Source organism: Capsicum annuum, chromosome 3 (genome assembly GCF_002878395.1).
Source record: "Capsicum annuum cultivar UCD-10X-F1 chromosome 3, UCD10Xv1.1, whole genome shotgun sequence".
In the NCBI taxonomy this organism is placed as follows: domain Eukaryota; kingdom Viridiplantae; phylum Streptophyta; class Magnoliopsida; order Solanales; family Solanaceae; genus Capsicum; species Capsicum annuum.
Window position 1 is genome coordinate 199,135,078 of NC_061113.1, and position 26,831 is coordinate 199,161,908.

A 26,831-nucleotide genomic window follows, 5' to 3' on the forward strand; every position below is an offset into this window, starting at 1 on the left:
TTGACCAAGGGAACTTCTTTGTTTCTTAGTCTGCGAATCTGGCGATCTAAGATTTCAACTGGGTGTTCTTCGTAAGAAAGTTCGTTCTAAATACCTAAGATCACTAAGTAACAATGACCGCTGGATCACCATACACTTCTTTAATAAATAAAAATAGAACACTAAATGCACTGATGCCAAACCTGCAGACAACTCAAGATCATAGGCTACCTTCCCAAAATAACTCAAGATCCTGAAAGGGCCTATATATCAGGGACTGATATTCCCAATTTTGCCAAATCTCTTTACTCCCTCTATGGGAAAGATCTTTAAATATACTAAATCACCAATCTCAAACTCGAGATCCTTTCTTCTCACATTTGCATAAGATTTCTGTTGACTTTGGGCTGTCTTAAGCCTCTCCCTGATCAATTGAACTTTCTCCAAAGCATCGAACACTAAATCTAGCCCTACCAACGCTATCTCACCACCTCAAACCAACCAATAGGAGATCTATATCTCCTCCTATATAGAGCCTTAAATGGATCTATTTGAATACTGGAATGATAGTTGTTGTTGTAGGCGAACTCAATCAATGGCAAGTGATCATCCCAACTACCCTTAAAGTTGATAACATAAGCTCTCAATATGTCCTCTAAGGTCTGAATGGTCCTCTCTGCCTGACTATCTATCTGAGGGTGAAAGGTTGTACTGAGATGAACTTGGGTACTAAGAACCTTCTAAAAAGCCTTCCCAAAATGAGAGGTAAACTGAGTACCTCTATCTAAAATAATGGATAATGAGGCTCCATGTAATCTAACCAACTCTTGAATATAGATCTTGGCATAATCCTCGACTGAATAAGAAGTATGGACTGGTAAGAAATGGGCTGATTTGGTCATCCTGTCCACAATGACCCAAATCGAATCATGCTGACAATGAGAACAAGGAAAACCCGTTATAAAGTCCATGTTCACCTCTTTCCACTTCTAAGTAGGAATACTGAACACCTGCATAGTGCCACTAGACCGTTGGTGCTCAACTTTAACCTGCTAATAATTAGCACACTTGGCTACAAACTCAAGAATATCCCTTTTCATACCGCTCCACCAAGAGATTTTCTGCAAATCACTATACATCTTAGTAGTTCCTGGGTGAATAGAGTAACTTGCATCATGCACTTCTATGAGAATCCGCTGTCTTAAATCGTCTACACATAGCACACACGGTCTACCTTGGCAGCCCAACACACTATCTCTCCCTTGGGAGAAAACCTCTATTTTTTTATCTCTGACTGACTCTTTTAACTTGACAAATCTAGGAACTTTATCTTGCTTTTCTATTACTTCAGCCACCAAAGAAGATTCCAAACTATTCTAAACCTACGCACTACCCTCAGCTGAGTCAACTAAATGAATGCCTAATCTAGCCAACTGATGAACCTCCGAAACTAACTTCTTATCACTCTTGACATGACCAACACTACCCATCAACAATCTACTGAGGGCATCTTTCACTATATTGTCCTTACTCGGATGATACAAAATACTCATATCATAATCTTTCAATAATTCTAACCACCTTCTCTGATAGAATTTAACTCTCTCTACGAAAACACATACTATAAACTCTTGTGATCCATGAACACATTAAAATGCACCCCATACAGCTAATGCCTCCAAATTTTTAAGGCAAACACAACAACTGCTAACTCAAGATCATGGGTAGGGTAATTCTTTTAATGGGGATTAAGTTGTCTAGAGGTGTAGGCTATGACCTTACTTTTCTAAATCAACACACAAGCCAAACCAACTCTGAAAGCATCACAGTACACAACAAACCCATCTGGTAATGTTAAAACTAGGGCTGAGGTAAGTTGAGACTTCAACTCTTGAAACCTCTTCTCACAAGAATTTGACCACTAAAATTTGAATTTCTTCTGAGTCAATCTGGACATAGGGGATGCAATAGATAAAAACCCTTAAACAAACCATCTGTACTAGCCAGCCAAACCTAAGAAACTCTCGGTGTCTAATGAAAAAATGGGTCTGGGCCAATTTCTCACTGCTTTGGTCTTTTAAGGGTCAACTCTAATGCCATTAACGAAAATAATATGTCCAAGGAAAGATATTTATCTTAGCAAAAATTCATATTTATTGAATTTTATGAACAATTAATAAGCTCTAAGAGTCTGTAATACTATTTTGAGGTGGTCTGCATAATCATTTTCATTACGAGAATAGACAAGGATATCATCTATGAAGACTATAATGATCATATACAAGTAATACTTGAACATTCGGTTCATCAAGTCTATGAAAGCTGCTGGGCCATTCGTTAGATCAAAGGACATGACTCGGAACTTGAAGTGACCATATCAGATTTTGAAAGTAATTTTCGATATGTCATATTCTCTTATCCTGAGCTGGTGATAGCCAGATCTGAGGTCTATCTTAGAGAAATAACTGGCACCCTGAAGTTGGTCAAACACGTCATCGATTTTGGGGAATGGGTACTTAGTCTTGATAGTGACTTTGTTCAACTGATGATAATCAAGACATATTCTGAGGGAACCGTCATTCTTACACATGAAGAGGACTGCAGCACCTCATGGGGAAATACTGGATTTGATGAATCCCTTATCTAAGATATCTTTCAATAGATATGTTATTTCATGAATAGCATAAGAATACTCTAGTTGTTCTAGTTAGATGGTAGTGACCTTGTTCGCTCATATTAAGATTTAGCTGACCTTAGATATGCATAATTATGAAATTAGCCTTAGATGCTCGAGATGAATTAAGAGTAATACTTGAGGAAGAGTTGTATCATAGGACTATGGTGTATGATAAACCTCTAAAATATGATTTAGATAACTTAGTCTAGTCCCGGGTAGAAGTTAGACTTGAAGAGATAACTCAGGATATTAGAAGCAAGATTTGACCCACCTTAAGATTGGATTATGTTCAAGCCTAGTGAGTAAACTAATATTTGTGCAAACGAATCCCCTTGTGCTAGAATTGTGAATAATGCTAATAAAGAGGGATTCTAAAAAGTATAAACATGGCTTGTAGTTGATCATACTAATGATCATGTTAAGCCCGGTAATGTATTTAGTTTTCATACCATATGAATATACTTATTCATGCACCTACTAATATAATGCATTGATAATAAATGGTGAGGTACCATGATGTGTCTTTTCTTACCTCTGATACCTCTATTCTTTGTAGGGTTTGCCTTTGTTATAGATTTGGCTATATATATACACATTGGTGTCAAGATGAATATTGATAATATGATGATTCTTGGTACATTCAAAGGATATATTCATAATATAATGATACCCGGTACATCTGGAGAATATATTGATAATATGATGATGTCTGGTACATTTGGAGGATATATTGATAATATGATTATGTGCGGTACATCCAGAGGATATATTAATAATATGATGATAATCGGTACACCCAAAGAATATATTGATAATATGATGATGCATGGTACATCCAGAGGATATATTGATAATATGATGATACCCGGTATATTCGGAGGATATATTGATGATATGATGATGTCTGGTACATCCGGAGGATATATTGATGTTATGATATTGCCTAGTACATTCAGAGGATATATTGATGGTATAATGATGCTCGGTCAGTCCGAAAGATATATGGAACGTATGATGATTTCCGGTACAATGTTATGTACGGTAAGTATATATGCGTTTATGCATGGCTATATCTTATTATTATTATATCCGTGCGTGCTTTATGCGGATGATGTTATTCTTGGGATTTTGGTTATAGTTCTGTAATACTAATTATTTGTTAAGCTATATGGCTTATGTATATGCTAAATAGTGAATAGAAGTAGAATATGCCTAATAAGGAGTTAAGACTAAGCGAGAAGTGGAATCTTGTGTAGAAATAAGAATTCACCAAGTGGGTATATTTTGTTTGGATAAAGGGACTTTGTGAGAAATATTGCCTAGTAAAATGAGTTATGTAGTGACTAGTTGTCTCTTGAGTGGCTATATTATTTAATGACTAGAAGTCTAGAATACTAGTTGGTAAACCTTTTTAAGTTGAAATATGATAATTGGTAATTATAGTTATTACATGGCTAATGACAATAATAGGTTTAGCATTATTAATCCTTAGTGATATTGATGCCTAAAGTATAATGTTGTTTGGTTGTTAAATGAGGATTGGTTGATTTATGGTGCTAGATAGTAAGAGGCGTTGGGTGATAGATGGATAAGTGTATTTGATGATATGTAGCCTTTCCCTTATAATGACTAGTGCATCTATGATAACTAGAAATGGGCTTTGGTTAAATGGTGACTATGGTTTAGGACTGTATCTCGATTAGTTGTGGATGTCGGCCTTAGTGAATAATAGTTAGTTGATATCCCGTGAATAAGGATTTTGTAAAAAATTGGTTAGGCTATAATTTGAGATCCTATAATGGCTATTAGTAGTTAAATAATAATAAGTGTTGGTTAGTTTTAATGAGTAGATTGAGTATATTGATGACATAGATATCTAAATAGCTACATGACTATGGTTATGGTTATCATGGTATATGTTATTTCAATTGCGGTAATTGGTGATGATTATGAATTTTGGGAAATGACGGTTGATACAAAATATGGTAAACCATGAATAATTAGTATTTGGCCATATGCTTATATACTTCATGATTTGATCCTTTCATGTACTCTCCGGTGGTATGGGATGTCGTGATGGGTTCTTTACTTTATGTTCTCTTGGGTGTAATCTCCGGTGGTATGGGACACTGTGGTGAGTTGTTTTACGTTATGCTTAGATGGATGGATGTACGTCAACTTGGTATTTACGTGATTGTGATTGTACTAGCACTGTTGTATGTTTTTAGATCATTTACTTCCTACATGTGGTGGTATTAAGATGTATTAGTTTGATATGTTGTATTTTTATTCTAGATTGATTATTTATTATATACAAAGATTGATTATTTATTATATACAATATCGATGAAGATGATTCAGGTTCAGTTTTGCACCTTGACTTAGAGATATTATCTTACTTTATATAATAATTTAGCTTAGTCGGTCGATGATACCTACTGAGTACCTATTATTTTGGTACTTATACTATTTTTCTATATCTTTTTGGTGCAAACCCAAGTACTAGTTGCCACCGCTTAGTTGTGATCATGCAGTGTTGATCTTTAAGAGATAAGGTGAGCTCTTGGAGTTTTGAGTGTCCTATTTATCTCTATCTTTATTCAGTCTTTTGGTGAGAGTCACAGTAGTTCCTGATTCAGAGGTGGCAGTTCGTATGTTGGGCATCCTCTGCATCTATCTTTTCAGCCTCAGAGTCAGACTAATTGACCAATTCAGGCAGCTCTTCAGACTACTAACGAAGGACAGTTTAGTACCAATGGTCTCTATAGTAAGGGTATTGATTAGTCTTTGAGGGGTTCATCTGTAGGCCATGCTAGACATGGTGGTTACTCTAGTTCAATCGGATCTATGAGTTCTCGTTGTGCTCGTGACTCTTGTTTTACTTGTGGGGTTCTTGGTTATTTTTGTGAGATTTCCCTAGTCGTGGGGTGATGGTTGTTTCAACCCAGGGTGTTACCCCTATTAGGGCGGTTTATCCCTCAGGTAGATATGGTTCGTGAGGTTACAGGGGTGGTTATCAGGGTTCTCTAGGTGGTACTCAGGCAGAGAGGACAGGAGGTCGGTCAGGTGCCCAGCCAAGTAGCGAGTGTGGTCAGTTTTATATAGTGTCTTCTAGGCTCGAGGCTGAGACTTTGAATACTGTAGTTATAGGTACGATTTTAGTGTGCCGCGAGTCGACTCTTGTTTTATTCGATCCCAAATTCACTTATTCTTATATATCTAATTATTATGCACCACAGTTTGATTTGACTAGTGATTTATTATCTATACTATTGTGTGTATCTACTCTCGTGGGTGATTCTTCAGCAGTGGATCGAGTATTTTGATCATGTGTTATGACAGTTAGTGATCTTGATACTTATGCTGATATTATTACTCTAGATATGCTGGATTTCAATGTGATTCTGCCATGGAATGGTTATCCCACTATCATGTGGTCATGGATTATTTTCCTAAGATCGTTACCTTAGTCATGCTTGGCGTACCCTTAGTCATATGGCAGGAAGTGGTTAGCCACTAGCCGATGAGGATTATTTCTTATGTTTGTGCTACGATACTTATATCGAGAGGTTACAAGTCTTATCTCACATATATATGTGATACTCGTGTAGAGAGTCCATCACTTAACTTTGTTTCTATTATTTGTGAGTTTCCTGATGTGTTTCCTATCGACCTACTTGGTATCCCCCCTGACCTTAAGAATGATTTTACTATTTATATTGATCTTAGTACCTGACCTATTTCTATGGCATCTTACCGAATGGCTCCTGCCTAGCTTAAGAAGCTGAATCCTCAACTTCAGGACCTTCTTGGTAAAGGTTTCATTAGATTGAGTGTATCTCTGTGGTGATATCCTATATTGTTTGTGAAGAAGAAAAATGGCTCCATGCGTATGTGTATTGATTATAGGTAGCTTAATAAGGTGACGGTGAAAAACCGTTATCCTATGCCTTTTATCGATGATTTATTCGGCTATATTTAGGGTGCAATCATGTTTTCCATGATGGATTTGAGGTCTGATTATCATCATTAAAGGATTCAGGCTCAGAATATCCCGAAGGCAGCTTTCAGTACTCGTTATGGTCATTATGAGTTTTTGGTGATGTCTTTTGGTTTGACTAATGCCCCAACCATATTCTTGGATTTGATGAATCGAATGTTTAGGCCCTATCTAGACTCTTTTGTTATTGTGTTCATTGAATACATTCTTGTGTATTCGAGGAGTAGTGAGGAGAATCTACGATATTTGAGGATAGTGCTCCAGACTTTGACAGATCATGTGTTTTTTTCCAAGTTCTATAAGTGTGAGTTTTGGCTTGAGATAGTGTCATTCCTTGGGCATGTGGTATCTAAAGTCGGTATTATGGTGGACTCGACTAAGATTGTGGTGATTCGTGATTGGGCTTGGCCTACGTCTCTAACTGAGGTTCATAGTTTCATTGGTTTGGCTGGTTATTATAGGCGTTTTGTTGAGAGCTTTGCTACTATTTCATCCCCTATGACTAGATTGACTCAAAAGGAAGTTTTATTTCGATGGTTTGAGGAGTGTGAGTTGAGCTTTGGAAAGCTCAAAGACTGTCTTACTTCAGCTCCAGTGTTAGCTCTTTCAGTTGAGGGCGAGAGATTCACCGTGTTTTATGATTCTTCTGGTGTTGGTCTTAGATGGTGTTAATGTAGCAGGGTCATGTTATTGCTTATGCTTCTAAACAACCTAAAGTACAAGAGTGCAACTACCCCACTCATGATTTGGAGTTAGCGACGGTAGTTTTCGTGCTCAAGATTTTGAGGCATTATCTATATGGTGTGCATTGTGAGATTTTCATTAATCATCATACCCTTCAGCATCTTATGACCCAACGAGAGCTTAATGCTCACCAACGTAGATGGATGGAGTTACTAAAGGACTATAATATTCCATCCTATATCATCCAGGTAAGAAGAATATTGTAGTTGATGCCTTGAGTCACAAGGCAGTGAGTGTGTGTATCTTGGCTTGTATATTTGTTTCTCAGAGGCCTATAGCACGGGACACTCATTTCTTAGCCAATTTAATGGTTCTCCTTGATATTTCAGATCCTGGAGGATTTTAGCTTATATAGAGGCAGGGTCCTACCTATTTGAGTAGATTTATAATTGTCAGTATGAGGATAGCAAGTTGTGTTTTCTTTGTGATCAGGTAGTGAGTGGTGAGTTTGAGAGGCACATTGTTGATTTCGAGGGTATTTTGAGTTTTAAGGGCCGTATTTGTGTTCCCCGGCTTGATGACTTGATCCAACCTATTCTTAATAAGGCTCACAGTTCTAGATATTCTATTCATCTTGATATAGCTAAGATGTATAGAGATTTGAGGCAGTATTATTGGTGGGACAACATAAAGAGAGATATGTCAGACTTTGTGGCTCATTGCATTTGTTGCCAGTAGGTTAAGGCCAAACATCAGCGTACAGGAGGATTGACTCAGAGATTTCCCATTCCCGAGAGAAAATGAGAATGGATTACTATGGATTTCATTAGTGGTTTACCTCGTACCCCCTATGGCCTTGATGGTATTTGGGTTATTGTAGACTGTTTGACCAAGTTGGCATATTTTATTCCTATTCAGATGACTTTCAGCACTGAGAGATTAGCCCATATTTATGTGTGCGAGATAGTTCATTTACATGGAGAGCCAATTTCTATCATATCAAACCATGGTTTTGTAGTTTGCTTTGCTATTTTAGAGAGCATTCCAAGAGGAGTTGGGTACTCAAGTGGATTTGAGTACAACTTTTCAACCACAGGTAGATGGTCAATCCAAGCGGACTATTCAGGTGCTTGAGGATATGCTCTGAGCGGCTGAGCCTGTTTTATGGATTTTGAAGGATGATGGGATCAACACTTACTATTGCCAGAGTTCGCATACAACAATTGCTATCATTCGAGCATTGAGATAGCACCTTATGAGGCTTTGTATGGGAGGAGCTATCATTCTCTAATAAGATGGTTTGAGACTTCTGAGGTGAGACCTCATGGTACTGATTTGCTTCAAGACTCATTAGATAAAGTCAAGGTAATTTAGGATAGGCTGAGAACAGCCTAGAGTAGGCAGAGGGCCTATGCCTACCGTAGACTTGGTGCCTTGAGATTCGGAGTTGGTGACCATGTGTTCCTTCATGTTTTGCTTATAAGGGGTATGATGAGATTTGGAAGAAAGGGTAAGCTCAGCCCTTGATATATTAGTCTTTTTTAGATTCTCCATGCAGTTGGTGAGGTGGCTTATGAGTTAGACTTGCCTCTAGATTTTGTTGTCGTTCATCTAGTTTTCCATGAATCGATGCTTTAAAAGTATATTCCTGAACCCTCTTATGTGCTTAGGTAGGACTCAGTCCAATTGGACGAGCATTTGACCTTTGTAGAAGAGCCCGTGCTTATTTTAGCTAGTGATATGAGACAGTTGCATACCAGTGAGATTCATATAGTTAAGGTTCAGTGAAGGCACCACCCTTTGGAGAAGGCCACTTGGGAGATCGAGAGTGAGATGTAGGCCCAATATCCTCACCTGTTTAAGGGTTCAGCTATTTTCTTCATCTTCAACTTTTGGGAAGAAAGTTTCTTAGTAGTGGATTTTGTAATAACCCTTCAGGTTATCTCTCGTGATTCTGCTTATTTTTGCTGTTAGAGCTCTCCCATAGCTTTCCCAAGTCATTTATGACTTTCTGGAACTGATAGTTCGGTTAGGGGCAGTTTGTTTGGTTTTTAGAATCATTTCCCTGTTTAGAAGTCTTCACTGGTTCCAAATGTCCATCGAGCAGAAACTTTAGTAAAACGATATTAGATGTAGATTCTAACTGCTCGAATAACTCTGAAATATTAATTTTAGGTTGGGTAGACTTTTGGTTCGGGTCCTACTGCACCCGAACTTATTTCAACCTATTGATCTTATAGTTAATAAATTAGAAATTTAGGTGTGGGCCCCATATTTTTGTCGAAATGACCTTGAATAGAAAATTCAACTTTGCCAACACATCTAGAATGTCAAAATCAGTGTGGTTACATATTTCATTTGCTCATATTGGGTTTCGAATGTATCTCGAGGTATTTTATTCCAAGTTTCAGTTGTTATCTTGATGCATCTAAGTACCATGATAGCAGAGGTTGTATCGCAATTGTGATGCCGCGATCACAGCCCGCATATTCACGATTGCACGATCTAAAGGCCTGGGCAGGGGTATTTAATGCCTACTTTGGTCGAGAATTGGTCATTTCCAAATTGCCTTGAACCCAATAAACCTTAATGAAGTGTGTAGTCAACAAATTGAGTCTTGGGTATTGATTGGTAGCAAAAATAACTTGCGTAATCGTGATTTACATTGAATCTAAGGTATGAATCCTTTATTTATAGTGTTAAATTCTTGATTTTGACCCAAAATCCCAATTGGCTTGAGGACATGATTTTAGCCCAAATAAGCTTAATACTCACTTTGATTATTGAAGGTTATGATTCCTTAATGATATTTGAACAGTGAGTTGGTCTAAAAAACTCATTTTCCATATGTGGGACCCACTTGGAGATTTTGGTGTCGTTTTGGACCGAATCATAATGGTGCAATATGGATATTGATATTTTTGTAATAATACATAGATTATGTTTTTGATAGCTTGGCTACTTGAAGAAGCTTCGAGGAAAGGGAAATAAAGGTTATCAATTCGTGAGCTATATTTGGATTCGAGGTAGGTTAGGCTTACTTTTGGTTAGATTGAGATTTATTATAGTATGACTTTGATATCTTGTTCAGATTGGGAAGTGTTTTAGGTGTTTCCATGATAAATGCTTATGTTTGGGATTTGTAGGCTATCAAACTCATTAATTATGATACTTGACTAATAGTCTAAAACCTTGATTAGTTGGAATTGTTATCTCATGAATAACATGAGAATACTCTAGTTGTTCTAGTTAGACAATAGTGACCCTGTTAGCTCATATTAAGATTAAGTTGACCTTAGATATGCATAATTATGAAATTGTCCTTAGATGCTCTGGTTGAATTAGGAGTAATACTTGAGAAAGAGTTGTATCGTAGGACTACCTGTGTATGATAAACCTCTAAAACATGATTTAGATAACTTAGTTTAGTCCCGCGTAGAGTTAGACTTGAAGAAATAATTCGGGATATTAGAAGCGGGATTTGACCCATCTTAAGATTGGATTATGTAGGTCCTTAGTGACCTAGATACTTGTTAAATGCATAGAATATGTTTTTGGTCATGTGATGGCCAAACCCGGTAAATGGTTACTTATGATGTTGATTTTGTAAATAATGTGCATACTTGATCGCTATGTTATTGTCATTATTTGGATAGGAATGGAAAGTCTTGTAAATTGAACCTATGACTATGCAATCACTTAACTTATTGGGTAGTTTACTATGCGAGCCTTGGATTATGTCATTACTCATACTATGTTCAAGCCTAGTAACTAAACTAATGTTTGTGCAAACGAATCCCTTTGTGCTAGTATTGTGAATCACGCTAATAAAGAGAAATTCTAGAAAGTATAATTATGGCTTATAATTGACCATGCTAATAATCATGTTAAGCACAGTAATGTATTTAGTGTTCATACCATATGAATATACTTATTCATACACCTACTAATATAATGTATTGATAATAAATGGTGAGGTACCATGATATGTTTTTCCTTACCTCTTTTACACTCTCTTCTTTGTGGGGCTTGCCTTTGTTATGGATTTCTCTCTCTCTCTCTCTCTCTCTCTCTATATATATATATATATATATATATATATATATATACATGCACACACACATTGATGTCATGATGAATATTGATAATATGATGATGTCCAGTACATTCGGAGGATACATTGATAATATGATAATACCCGATACATCCGAAGGATATATTGATAATATGATGATGTCTGGTACATCCGGAGGATATATTGATAATATGATGATGCCTGGTATATTCGGAGGGTATCTTGATAAAATGATGATACCCAGTTAATATGATGATGTTTGATACATCCGAATGATATATTGATGATATGATGATGTTTAACACATTCAGAAGATATATTGATGTTATGATTTTGTCCGATACATCCAGAGGATATATTGATGGTATAATGATGCTCGGTCAGTATGAAAGATATATGGAAGGTATGATGATTCCCGTTACATCCGAAAGATATATAAATGTTATGTACGGTAAGTATATATGTGTTTATGAGTGGTTATGTCTTATTATTATTATTATATTTGTGCGTGTTTTAAGGTGATGATGTTATTCTTAGGATGTTGGTTATAGTTCTTTAATACTAATTACTTGTTAAGCGACATGGCTCATGTTATGCTAAATACTGAATAGAAGTAGAATATGCCTAATAAAGAGTTAAGACTATTTGTGAAGTGGAATCTTGAGTAGAAATACGAATTCACCTAGTGGGTATATTTGGTTTGGATAAAGGAACTTCGTGAGAAACATTGCCTAGTAAAATGAGTTGTGTAGTGACTATTTGTCTCTTGCGTGGCTATATTATTTGATGACTAGAAGTCTAGAATACTAGTTGGTGAACCTTGTTAAGTTGAAATATGGTAATTGACAATTATAGTTGTTACATGGCTAATGACGATAATAGGTTTAGCATTGTTAATCCTTAGTGATATTGATGCCTAAAGTGTAATTTTGTTGGTTGTTAAATGGGGAATGGTTGATTTAGTGTGCTAGATAGTAAGAGTCGTTGGGTGATAGATGGATAAGTGTATTTGATGATATGTAGCCTTTCCCAATATGATGACTAGTGCATCAATGATAACTAGAAAAAAGCTTTGGTTAAATAGTGACTATGGTTTAGTACTGCATCTCGATTAGTTGTGGATGTCAGCCTTAGTGAATAATAGTTAGTTGCTATCCCGTGAATAAGGATCTTGTAAAGAATTGGTTAGGCTATAATTGGAGATCCTATAATGGCTAGTGAATTAGTAGTTTAATAATACTAAGTGTTGGTTAGTTAATAATTAGTAGATGGAGTATATTGATGACATAGATATCTAAATGGCTACATGACTATGGTTATGGTTATTTTGGTATATGTTATTTCTATTGCGGTAATTTGTGATGATTATGAATTTTGGCAAACGATTGTTGATGCAAAGTATTGTGACCCATGGATAATGAATAGTTGGCTACATGTTTATATACTTGACAAATTGATCATTTTATGTACTCTCTGGTGGTATGGGACTCTGTGATGGGTTCTTAACTTCATGCTCTCTTGGGTGTACTCTTCGGTGGTATGGAACGCGATGGTGAGTTATTTTACGTTATGCTTAGATGGATATATCTACGTCAAATTGGTATTTACATGATTGTGATTGTACTAGCATTGTTTTATGCTTTTGGATCATTTACTTCCCACATATGGTGGTATTAACGTAAATTGGTTTGATATGTCATATTTTTGTTCTAGATTGATAATTTATTATATAGGATATTGATGAAGATGATTTAGGTTCGATTTTGTACCTTGACTTAGAGATATTGTCTTACTTTATATCATCTTTAATCATGATTTAGCTCAGTCGACCGATGATGCCTACTGAGTAGCCGTTGTTTTGATACTCATACTACCCTTCTATACCTTTTCAGTGCAGACTCGAGTACTAGTTGCCGTCGCTGAGTCGTGATCGTGCAATATTGATCTTCCGAAGACAAGTTGAGCTCTTGGTGTTTTGAGTCGCCCATTTCTCTCTATCTTTATTCAGTCTTTTGTATCCGGGATGAATGTATTGATTGATTTAGACTTATAGATTGTATTTCCTATTATCATACTTAGATGCTCTTGTACTATCATTACCAGTTCGTTAAATTGGCATTCGTATTTTAACTGTCTTCTTTTAGTGAAATATTGTTGATTATAATTGTATTCGTGTATCTAGGCTCAGTTGGGCATTTCTACTGAAGTAACCTATTTCCTTAGCTCTGAGTTACGGTATTGATTTACCTACTGATGAATTTTAGTAGGTGCCATCATGACTCGTGAATCGGGTCGTGACAGAAACATAATAAAAAGAAGCAAGCAAACATGAATGAAGACATAAACAACTTGTGTACAATGCTTACTATATGTAATTTGGTAGAACATATCAATGAATGGTTGATTAAAATGGGTTCTACTCACCATATTTGTATTCTAATAAAGAATTATTTTCTTCTTATCCTTCATCAACACTCGTCGAGATCCTTTTTATGGTAAATTCTGCAATGACAAAGATAGAAAAAACTGACAAGATAGGCTTAAAGATGACTTTGGTCAAGATGGTGACTCTTAACTATGTCCTTCATATTTCTGAAATGTGAAAGAATTTGATCTCTATACCACTTCTAGTCAAAAATAGTATTAAATATTATTTGTATTGATAAAGTTGTAATCAACAAGAATGATATGTATATAAGAAAAGGTTATCTCACTGAGGACATTTTCAAACTAAATGTAATTGCAGTTGATATGTATAAAAATCCTACTTCTTCTTACATGCTTGAGACAAATAATTTATGACATGCATGTTAGGATATGTAATTATATATACAACTTTACAAAAAATGATTAACTTGAGAATATTGCCATAAAAGTAATAATATGAAGTGTCAAGTATGTGTAGAATATAAGTATGCTAAGCATCCTTATAAGTCAATAGAAAGAAATTTTTAAATCCCTTAGACTTAATCCATACAAATATTATGAAGTCAATATCATCTCGCTCTGAAAAAAATATTTCATAACTTTCATAGATGATAACACTCAATATTGTTATATTTATCTGCGTAATAACAAAGATAAGGCAACATATTCAAGCAATACATGATGAAGTTGAAACACAACTTAACAAGAAAATTAAAATGATTAGAAGTGATCGGGGTAACGAATGTGAATATCCTTTTGAAGAAATATGATATTTATCAAAATACTGCATCATATATTCCACAATTCAATGAAATCGCTCAAAAAGAAAGAACAGAATATTAAAGAAAATAATGAATATCTTATTGATTAATTCTGATTCACCATAAAACTTGGAAGGAGTAGAAGGGGAGAAGGAGCCTATCCTTACAGAAAACTAAATACTAAATAGAGTGTCTATATCAAGACACAATCAATTTCATATGAGAAATAAAAAGGAAGAAAATTCAACTTGAAATATTTTAAAGTGTGGGAGTGTCTAGCTAATGTCCAACTTCTTATCCCTAAAAGGATGGCAATAAATAGTAAAACATGTCGATTTTTTATTCACAAATCTGAACATATGGATATTCATGACAATACGATAATTAAATTAGATAATGTTGAGTTTATTGAACACATTTATCAGTATAAAACTAGGTATGAATTGTCCAGTGGAGGATTTAAACAACATTGAAAAGAATCAACGGAGAATGTACTTAATGAAGAGAATCCAAGGCATAGTAAATATCAAAGAATATCTACTTCTTTTGGATTAGATTTTGTAATATTTCTTCTTGGAAATAAGTCTCAAACATTCAAAGAAGTCATGTCTTTTTTGGACTCATACTTTTGAAAAGAGGCTGTCAATAGTGAGATTGATTCAATCTTAAATAACCATATTTGAGATTTGATTGATCTTCCTAAAAAAAAAAAATCTTTAGATTCAAAATACACCTTCAAAAGAAAAATAAAAACTAATAGAACTATTGATAAATACAAGGTAAGACTTGTTATCAAAGGCTTTAGACAAAAAGAAGGATTTGATTATTTCAACACATACTCGCCAGTAACAAGGATTACATCTATCCAAATATTGATTGCATTAGCGGCAGTTTATGATTTTGAAATCCATCAAATGGATGTCAAAATAACTTTCTTAACTGAAGAATTGGAGAAAGAAATTTACATGGAACAATATGTGGGTTTTGTGAATCCTGGTAGGAAAATGAAACTGTGCAAACCTATTAAGTCACTCTATGGACTAAAGTAAGCATCCAAACAATAGCATGCAAAATTTGATCAAACCATGTTGACAAACAGATTTAAGATTAATGAATGTAAAAAATATATTTATATTAAAGACGCTTCAAATCACAAAGTAATTGTTTGTTTGTATATGGATGTCATGTTGATCATCAATAGAGATATTCTGTCATAAATGCTACGAATCGAATGCTAGAAAACAAATTTGATATGAAAGATCTTGGAGTTGCTGATGTGATCTTAGAGATAAGAATTCATATAACTCCACAAGGCTTGGCATCGTCATTGTCTCATTATATTGAAAAGGTACTTGACAAGTTCAAGTATTTAGATTTTAGTAATGCCAAGATTTCATTAGATGTGAGCTTTGCATTTCAAAAGAATGGAGATGAAAATGACTCATAATTGGACCATGCAAGAGTATTGGGAAGTTTTATGTATATCATGAATTGTAAATTAGTAAATGAGTTGGTACACAAGTAATCCTAATCAAACTCATTGGATGATAATGAAAAGAGTTTTGGGATATCTAAAACATACTCAAAAGTATACTCTGCATTACAACAAATATACAACATTAATAGAAAGATATAGTGATGCAAATTGTATCATCGGATCAAATGAAGTAAAATCTACGCGGGAAAATGTATTTACTCTTGGTAGAAGAGCAGCCTCTTGGAAATCATCCAAACAGACATGTATTGCCCACTCTACAATAGAATCTAAAAATAAGTGTGGTTATTCATAAGTTGTTTGAACTTATGATTGAATTCTTTATTGAAAAAATACATATTTTATTTAGTATACCCGAAAAACAACAATTAACACTCCATTACTTGGAATAGTAAGGGCATGTATATTTGGAAAAAAATAAACAAACAAGTTTTTATGTTTTTCCAATTAAATATTTTAAAATATATTTAATTTGATAGATAACTGCAAATAATACTAGGGACGAGAGGCAGTAATGGTTAGTAACCCGAATTATTAAAAGAGTCGGGCATCCAAATGCACAAATCATTCTGTGTAACAAAATTAAGAGAAGGGTCGCGTATATTCTAAGAAGTATGATATAGACACTGTAATCTAATATATGTATTAATCTCTATTTTTATAGTTTAAACTCATGATTTTTAAGTCACACAGGATACTGTTACTCTTGTTGAGGAAGAAATTGATGATTTCCATATGTAGAGAGTAGAATATATATACTAAATGGAGAAACTTAGGGAAAAAATAAAATAAAAGATGTAAAGCATTTAACAAATTGCGAAAATGGTGGATCAGTTACAAACAAAAGGTTCATGTAGAAAAGTATGTCGATAATAATAAATAATTGTGGCTGCAAAAGTGATGGACCCCAAAACGGTAGATAATGCGTTACTTTTTAGACTGTAATGATAGAAATGATAATATGTTTTAGGTATGTGGTCACTTTATGCACCGTACAACATATGTAATGTAATGTAATAATAGAACCACAAGAATATAATCCAATTTACAATAATTACATTAGAGGTTTTGTTATAATTACAGTGCACTGTAATAATAATAACCAAAGTAGAGATTTGATGGCACTAATCATTTATTCCTCCATTGGCAGACAATGGTTAAAACTGTATTGAATTACAACCAAAAGAAAAAAAACTCCTTCCCATTAAAATTTGAACTAAAGATTTTCTTCTTTAAAAAAAAAAAATCTTCTAATCAATCTTCAAAGAACTAATAGAGAATTTTTTTTAAAAACTCTGTACCTTTGTACTGGCCAATTTTTGACATAAATTTTCATTAGTCTTCTGTTTTCTCCTTTTGTGTAAAAATTCTTAGCCGACTATTAGGGATCCTTTGGTTTGTTGAAATTAGTTTTGATGAGATTTTATCTTAATATTATTTATTTTTATTGATTGTTTAGTTTACTAAAAATTATATGCATTGTATAATTTCTAAGAAATTATTTACATTTAATAAAAAAGAGATTTGAGGGACCTCAAAAGTATTTTTGTCATCTCATTGTTTTATCACAAAATTAATTGCCACATTATTAAATTTTTATTCCAAATCTGTCGAGACTTCCCTAGCATACTAAACAACCCTTTAATGTTAAGATTGGAAAAGGAGGGTATAAAATTTCAGCTTAACAAAATTAATAGTGTGAAACCTACCAATTTATGTCTAATCAGATGTATTAGTAGTTGGCTGGTTGTGTTTATCTTTGAATGGTTAACTCAAGTGGGTATCATTACTCAAAGGGGCACCCAATGCTTGAAAAGTCTACTCAAAATAATGTGTATTTTTCACTGTTGTAGATTAAGACGACTAAACCATAATCTTGAAAAAAACACCATTAACTTTAACTATGTGTTTGTAACAAGTTAAGCAGTTTGGACCACAAAAATAACAACGATAAGATGCTCCCTAGGACCACATTTATTGTTTGATATAACACAATGAGAATAACAAGTGATTGATAGATTTTTCTACAGTTGCAACACATGTTCTCTAGTATTATTAATTATGATATGATTATATATATGAATGAAGAGGAAAGCCATTTATGTATCTCAAAGTATTAATTTTTTGATTGATAGTTCCGAGTTTGAGCTGTAAATTCAATTGTTAATACTTTTCTCGATACAGTTTACTTGTCACCTTTATTAAAAATAGATGGTTTAAAATAGTTGTCATGCTATCAAAGAAGATGTAATTAATTATTAGCTTTCACCTTTATCCTTACTCAATAAATATAGAGACGATTAATGTGATGAATAAAAGTACTATCAAAATTGAGATCGAAGAATAAGAATAACTTGTAATTTAGCTAAAATCTTCTTAAGGGGGGGCATGCAAAAAAAAAAAATAACAAGACAAAAAAAATGGACCGAGAGGAATATTTGTGTTAAGAGTAGATTATGTGTGGCTCTTCCCCAAACCCACAAAAGTTACAACTAAAATTAACAACTTCGCAAGATGAAATTATGGTTACAAACATTTCAAAAATATTTCGGCAGAATTTGTTTTAAGAGGGCCACAAAAGAAAGCGCTGAAGCGAAGAAACAAAGGCAGAGGTGAATCTACGGTTCGAAGTTTATTAGTTCTAACAACGATATAAGCTAATATACAATAGTAACAAGATTTACCGTCAAATATTAAAAAATATTCAATAAATTTCATATACAAAGTCTACACAAAAGCTAGATTTCATATACAACATGCAAAAGTTACTAAGGTCACATGAATTTATACTTAAAAGAAAGAAAAATAGAGAAAGGGGCCAGAGGCAAAAGTCTTCCCATTAGGTGCAAAAGGAGACTCCCTAACTATACAAAGAAATTCGTAATGCTAAGAAAGAGGTTGTCTACCAATTAGAATGCAACAGGACCAAAGCTGCTTCCAAATTAAGAAAAACAATATATCATTCTCATCTACCGCTTCATTTTACTAACTTAAATCTGTTGTGGTTGAATCACTAAGGAAGATGGTAACATAACTAGAGTAGACTTGATGGGAAGCCACAAGGTTTAAGAAAATACGTTGAGCTAATATTCGAGTCGAAAAAATGAACTCAGCATTCCAATTCCCTAGCTAAGTAACTCAATCCAGTAAAAAGAAAAAGGCCTATGCTTGGGGTCCGGGGAAGGGCCAAACCATAAAGGTCTTTTGTATGCAGCTTTATTTACATTTACATTTTTGCAAGATGATGTTTCCTTGGCTCGAACATGTAACATCCTGGTCGCATGGGAGCAACTTTACCAGTCACACCAAGGCTTTCCTTCAATTCAATAAAATGAATGTGCCAAAAAAACAAGGCAGAATAAGCAGCTCAAGTCAATGAAAATTACAGCAAAAGAAGTATGTAATTTGAGCTTTTAATAATTTGATCAAGATTCGTATGAAATAGGCAAGAATGAAAAGAGAAGGGTAATAATGAGGAAGCAATGAAAGTGTGTAGATTCTGGTAGAAAAAGACTGGTTTCCTGTTGATAATCATCATTCTGTTTCACTCTTTTTTAAAACAGGAACATGACAACATTGAACTATGAAATCAAAAAACATACCATACTAGTGAAAAAGCCTTTTCAATTCCTCTAGTTCGTTGAGCAGTCTATTAGTAGTTAGAATTATCAGCACATTCCTCTTGTCTCTCCATTAATTAGTGCCTATAGCAAATTCTATAGACAAGTCACAAGTGAACTTAGCAGTAACAATATCATCCTCCAGGAAAAACTGCTTTTTAATTTCGTTTCTCCTATTGGCCTTTCCCATCTCTCTTTTCTTGTACACTATACATTGTTTGTCCTGCAAGATCAAGGAATTAATTTTATTTGCAACAGAAGAAATTTTTTGTATATAATGTAAGCAGAGTTACACTGTAGAAAGGAATGATTGAAGATTCCGCAAATTAAAGCAGCAAAACTTTAAAACAATAATGAGAATTGCAAACCAAATAAATCATACAACCCATATGCAGTAGTGCCCTACCTTATGTATTTTTCATCTCTCCACTTTTTTCACCCTTTCCTGTACTATTGCACATCAAGATGTTAATGAATAATCATAAATATGCCCAGTAGATTGGAAATTTTTCCTGTAGGGTACTATGCTGTTAAGATTGCCAAGAATGATGCCACAAGAAAAGGAATCAAATGATGGTTAAATGTATCCAATTTCAGTGTAATTATAAATTGACAATCATTTCATAGAGGTTTCCAAGATCAGAATTCATTAAGTCAGCTATGGAACTAGTTCGTCAGCACGCAAGTCAATGAGTTGTAGGTATTCCTTAGAAATCTATAAGCAACTGAGTCTATAACACTTCTCATCCCAGACAAAATTTTGAAGGCAAAAGTGAGGTAAGACGAATACTTGAACCAAAACTTAGTGAAGTCCTATTATCTGCAGTGTACATATGAATGGTGCATGTATGTGATAACATGAAAGAAAGAAAAAAGAAGAAAAAACAGCATACCTCCATAAATACCAAATTATATTAGTAGTCAATGTTATAGGCAGCAAAGTAGAACCAGAAGTCAGTTGAAATTCGTTGAAAAATCTTTTCAGCTTTGATATGCAATCCATAATGCCGACAGACCCCTTGCTTACAGTTTGCTCAAAGTAGCTTTTTTCAATCAAGTGAAATAACCAAGTACTAGGGAAAAACCTTTACTTTTAAATTCAAAATCTGGTGTGAAATTTTCAACAAAGTACCAACTTGTATGTGAGCAAGATAGATGGTCATGATGGTTAAATAAACAGTTAACCTAAAGCTTTTTAAGCAGTCTTGGGCTCTTGGCTGCTAAGAATAAAATAAACAATTAAATACTTAGAAAATAGGGAAAAAACAGAGAACTTCCCCTCTAATCCTTCTTCTTGATACAACGTCTGAGGTGCTGATGTGAAATCCAGTGATTCACTCATGACTGTGGGGCTCGTAAAGCAGATGCTCTGGAGTCATTCTTCTGGCTACAAGGATCTTCTTCCAGACGGTTTTTAGGTTGACTCATCTCATAAAAGCTTATCAGATTTTCATGCAACCACCAATGAAGAGAAACTTGACTAGAGAAAAGAAGCACGCCAAATTCAGACAACTATTCTACACGTCTTCCAACATTTCAAAAAATTTCTAATGGAAAGTTATTACTTCATATGACTAACATCTTCAAGTAGCTTTCCCTTTCCACTTGGTCGAACTTTATATGTACAATGACAAGTGTTAAAGCTACCCAATATATGCATAAAAACTAGCACAAGTTGATGATCTGATAGCCAGGAATTGCTTATAAGACCACCATAATATTTCCACCCTAAAATATGTACTCTTGGATGCTCTTGCCCCTCTCCCCCAAGTGACCCCACGTGACATATCAAAGTTCTGATAATTCACATTGCTAACTTAATGAGAAATATCAACTTCAAGTTGCATTTGGTCAAATAATAAGATCATTATCAGCATGAATATCAACTTCTTTTGGATAAGAGAAGAAAATTTAAAAGCAAAGTTGAAATTAAGAAAGTACATGGCAAGAGCAAGGAGTATAACAGCTGAATCCAAATGTTCTTGTATAGATTAATTAGAACACACAGTATAGGATAAGCTTTAGCATTTTGGGCGACTAAAATTGAGAAAGCGTTGCATGGATATACATTCTCTCAACTGTATGAATGAACCTGGTTCAATATGATAAATATTGGCATGTCGATTGCTTAGGTCAATAAATTAAACCGACAACTGAACAAAATTGATAATACTAGTTAGTCTCTTCCTTAATTTTTTCCTGAAACATTTTTATTGATTAAAAACAGGCAAGGTAAGTCAATTCACAGATACTAGTTAGAAAGTAAAGTGGCACATAAATATGGTGAAATTTTGGTTTAGTTATAAAAAAAGTACAAGCCTTTTTTTCTTTTTTTTTTTTTGTCACTTTCTTGTGAACCTCCTAAATCTTTTTGCTGACACTACCACTTAAACAAGTTAGCCACTTCAAAACTCCCCCTGATATCAGCAAAGGAAGTGAGAAGGATTTAGCTTTAGAACATAAATTAGGAAGCCCCTGACTCAACTCATTGACAAAGTTCTTGATATTACCCCCCAAATATGCAAGATATTACTAAAAGTCCCATTCTATCCCCGAAAGATTATGATTACAAACAAGCATGAGCAGATTTCTTCAGAACCAGGTACCTCTAGCTTCAAATGTAACAGGTCATTATATCATCAATAGGCAATTGATAAAATTACAATGCTCAATTTCCTCATATTGTCTACAAACAATATATCCAAAACCGTCTATTAGAAGTAACAAATGAAGGAAAGAGAATATTAAAAGAATTTATACACCCTAAATATCAATATTCTACAAGAGTTAAAGAGATGTGAAGAAAATAAATTAAACTGAGGGTGCATCTACAAAGACTTCATTGAACATGTCATCCTCACCATTTGCTGTACCAAGCATCTCAGCATCCTTCTCCTCGTCACTGGAAAAATCCCGTTTCTCAAGTTTTGCGTGAGCTGCAATGAAGATCATCCTTTGAGCTCTATCCATGCCAACCCTCGAGTGTCCTTGCAGAGAAACCCATCTCATAAAGGACCAATTACATTTAAATCCACATGAGGTTGCCTGAAGGAAGAGAAGCCTAACAGCAATCTTCCCCAGCGACTTGAACTCTTTCAGGCAAGTTTCCCATACAAGCCTGCTACTCTGAGGATTTGCAATTTTCATTCGTCCAGTTACTGGATCTCGCTGCTTTACTTGAACAGCCTGAGCGTACAGTGGGTCGAGCCCTTCTGATCTCCATTTCATAAGTTCCATTAGTGCAGTGGGAGCTTCCTCCCGTGGTACTAGCCGTGTTATAAGCTTGTCTATGTCCTTCTCTTGATCATGTGTCAGACGTTTAAATGGCGGAAGGTACTTCCCACTTGCATCCCTCACTAAGTATAATGGATCAAGCACAAATGCAGCTGACCATGCAGGGTGATAGTTTCTTTTGAACCGTGTATTGATTATCTTCTCAATAGGTCCCTCGGCAATGCTAAATTTGGCACACCAGTCCTTTACTTTAGCTCTCAACTCCTCCCAAAGTAGAAGGCACTGACCAACTAAGGGTCTCTCGACCTCAATATCATCAGTCATCTCCTTGATCAGTTTCACTAGTGAATGAACAGCCTCCACATTATTCCAAAACCCAACATCCTGTATCATTTCAGCAACTTCTTTAGCAACAGGATCCTCTATGCATGAGACCTTATACGAATCATCCAGCACTATTAACTGCAATATTCGAGCATAACTTAGTATATCCTCCAACATTGCAATGACAGGACCGTAGTTCTTAGAGAGATTGCAGTCAGCCGAAGGAACTCTAATCAACCCTGCAAGCTCAACACCGTGTGACCTGAATTTCCTAAAATGATTTCTGATCTGGGACTTGCTATTGAAAAGATTTGCAATCTTTAAACAATTATCAGTTACAGTTTTAAAAAGCGGAAGCTCTCTACCAAAGTCTTTCAACAAGCTAATAAATCCATGGATTTGGCACGAAAGGTTAACCATCCAATGATTTTGAATCTCCAAATTTCTCAATGCCTTACCTTTATACTTATCTCCAACTATTCCTACACATCTTTGAACAACATTACCACACAACCCTTTAATCGTTTCACGTAAAACTTCCTCTGCATACTCCGATGGCACCAAACCGCCCTTATACACTGCCTTATGAAATACATTAGTACCATTAGGAAGATTTACAATAAATTTAATCACAGGATCCTCCCCATACTTACAAATATCCCTCCCCCATCCATCTGAAGAAACTTGAAAAAATGCTGCATCCCGAATCCTGGCTTCTGACTCCATTCTTGCTTCTTCAAACTTAGAATCAAGCTTTTCTCCTACAAAGTCCTTCCTCGACACAGCGGGCAATCCAACTTGGTTAAGGAAAGCCTTGAATTTCGGATGCTCAAGGCTCGAAAGTGTCACTGTCCCGCACGACTCATAAAACCAATCAGCCAACAAATTGAAAGCTGAATCAACCTGGTCCTTACTCAAAGCTGGACCAGGTGAACCTTTCAAACTTTTAAGCCTCTTTACACTATCTTCCAACATTGCTAAAGCACCTAAATCCTCTTTCCCACCCGACAACACCAAATGTTGTTGATTCAAACCCGTATGAGTAACAATTGCTTGAGCCGTTTGGACTGGTGAATAGCCCATTTCGCCACAGAAACGCGGCGAAGTGTTCACCAATCCAAATTGTTGCGAACTTGATGAAGTACCAGTACCACTACCAGTTTGTGGTGAACTTCTTTTGCGATGATTTTGTGAAGAAGGTGAAGCTAAAGGAGGCAATTGTGAAATTGGCCTCAAAAGAGAGCCAAAATTGGGACAAGTACCTCTCTTAAGATGCTCTGTAGCAGTACGAGACGGATTTGAAGCTGAAAACGAAGCATCACATAAAGTACACTTGAGTTTCACTGCTTTCGGGACGTTTGTTTCCGGATTTTGTATCAAAATGGGCTGGAGATGAGTCCAGTACCAAGCTCCTTTCCCTTTTATAGCTTTTGTACGGACTGCAACCAGCCCTTCGTATCGCTTGTGTACTGCTTTCACCGCCATGTCTTCGCCCGAAGGCGAAGAGATAGGGTCAACTAGGTTAACATTGACGTCAGCCATTTCAGCAGAAAAGCCAAAAGTTAGGAGGTTTGTTTGTAGGTCTGCTACTGTTGTTGCTGAACTAACTTGGTTATCACTTTGCTATGCGTGTTTGAGTACCATCATTGTGTTGACTTAAAAAAAGGTTCGATGGAAACGAGGCGGGTTCCGTTCCATCCATGCCGGAAACCGGCGATCCAACTGGAGGAATGAGGAAGAACTTAGAGAGACTGACAAATGGGTAATTTGCAATTATGTGTTTGAGAGAATGGTTAAACAGAATTGTTGTGTTTGAGAGAAGAGAAAAGAGGGAGAATGCTTAATTGGTTAGGAAAAAGAAAGTGACTTCATTGGAGTCTTATTATGCTACTTTTGTCGCTCACAATTGAGAAGACAACCTGCGCTGTAGGGGGTTGGGGGATGGGGGCTGTGGGCGTGTAAAACCTGGTACCACGTGCTCATTATAGCGCGTGTGTGAAAATCTACCGAAACGGTGTTTTATAGATTTGTCAACAACCAATTATGATAGTGTGGTAAAGTGACAAGTACTCTTTTATTTTAGTTAGAGATTTAAGATTGAGTATATAAAGTCATTTTTGTTAGTCTTGTTGGGTATAAAATTGATTGTTAGGAGCTTCTATCCTAGAAGAGTCAAAATTTAAAATTTATGGATTCAAAATTGTAAGTAATTTTTTCAAATTAATAAGTTTTAAATTAAATTATGTATATATATTTAATAAATTTTGCAAGAAAAATACGAGCTTCAAACTAAAAATAGTGGGTTCAACCGAAGTCCGCAAATTGTATATTCCTACTAACTCGGTTTTTGTCTACTTTAATGAGACTTTTCGATATAAATCTAAATTTAATCAATCTCAATAGATTTGGGACATAAATAGGAAAAAGAAAGATTTGTCAACAGAGAGGAGTAAGTGGGGCCCAGAAAATGTTGGAGCCAATGGGAATTGACTCCTCCACTTATGGTCAACACTGGAGACTGATACACACTGCTCAGGCTGACATCAAAGTAGACCGATTTGATTTATGTAGAAAATGAAATTCACGGATGACAGCTTGGTGTATTTACTGTATTTCTATTTTTCACCCAATTATCATAAGGGTCAAAATAGTGGAGTACTACTATATAAGATTGCCTTTTGGGGAAAAATTGACTTGCTGATTATACGGTTGATTTTGATTATGTAATTCTAATTTGGATTTTATACAACAAACTTTTCCAATCATTAATTATTACTCGATCAAATCGAACCGGAATGGTTTTAACTTTTTTATGCACAAAGTGAATTTATATTTCGAGGGTATCTACGTATTTATATTTAGAACTTTATTAAATATATTAGATATAAAGAGTTCGGGCTAGTACGACTCACTATATATTATTTTATAAGACAAGAAACAATTTGAATTGTCAATCATAATTTAAATACTACTTTCTTCGTATCATTTGATGTGGCGTCATTTTCTTTTTGATCCGTCCTAAAAAGAATATCATTTTTCCTCATTTGGTAACTATTTAATGATATTATACCCATTTTATTTTTAGTGGGTCCCCAACTTATTATGAAAAGACAATAAAAAAGTAACATTAAAATAACTTTAAAGGTGGCAATTTTGTAAATTTTTCAAAATCATCACTTATTTTTTAAATTTCGTGTCCGATCAAATGGCGACACATAAAATGGGACGAAGGTAGTATTATTTTAAGATAATTTAAGTTGTTAAATTTTTATTATATTTGAAGAATATATGTTACTTCCTTTCTACTAATTTATATGGTGTTGATACAATTTCACGAGCCTATTTAATTATTTATATACTTTATAAATATTTTAATTTGTTAATTATTTTAATTTATAGTACTTTTTATTCTATATGATTTATGTTGCACTGATAAAATTTAGAGAGTTAACTAAAATTTTTATCTATTTTCTTAGATATTTTAATTTGTTAATTATTGTGATTCATAATAATCGTTACAGAATTATCAAATAATATATTTACTTTCTCTGTCCC

General features: G+C 34.8%; 1 protein-coding gene across 3 annotated transcripts; it reads right to left on the reverse strand.

Annotated features, from left to right (window-relative positions):
- Nucleotides 1–18,872: 18,872 nt before the first annotated feature.
- LOC107863404 lies at nt 18,873–25,259 on the reverse strand. 3 transcript variants are annotated; one of them, XR_007053193.1, is made up of 3 exons: nt 22,580–25,259; nt 20,125–21,198; nt 18,873–19,941 (listed from the first exon to the last, which is right to left on the reverse strand). XR_007053193.1 is itself a non-coding variant. In XM_047408568.1 (2 exons), the coding sequence occupies exons 1-2, from the start codon at nt 24,816–24,818 to the stop codon at nt 19,892–19,894; spliced, it is 2,289 nt and encodes a 762-aa protein (XP_047264524.1). In that variant the 5' UTR covers nt 24,819–25,259; the 3' UTR covers nt 18,889–19,891. The 3 variants fall into 3 exon arrangements, 2 of the variants coding, with proteins under 2 accessions (XP_047264524.1, XP_016564791.1); XM_047408568.1 differs by lacking the exon at nt 20,125–21,198 and having other exon boundaries at nt 18,889–19,941; XM_016709305.2 differs by lacking the exons at nt 18,873–19,941; nt 20,125–21,198 and having other exon boundaries at nt 22,328–25,259.
- Nucleotides 25,260–26,831: the final 1,572 nt, after the last annotated feature.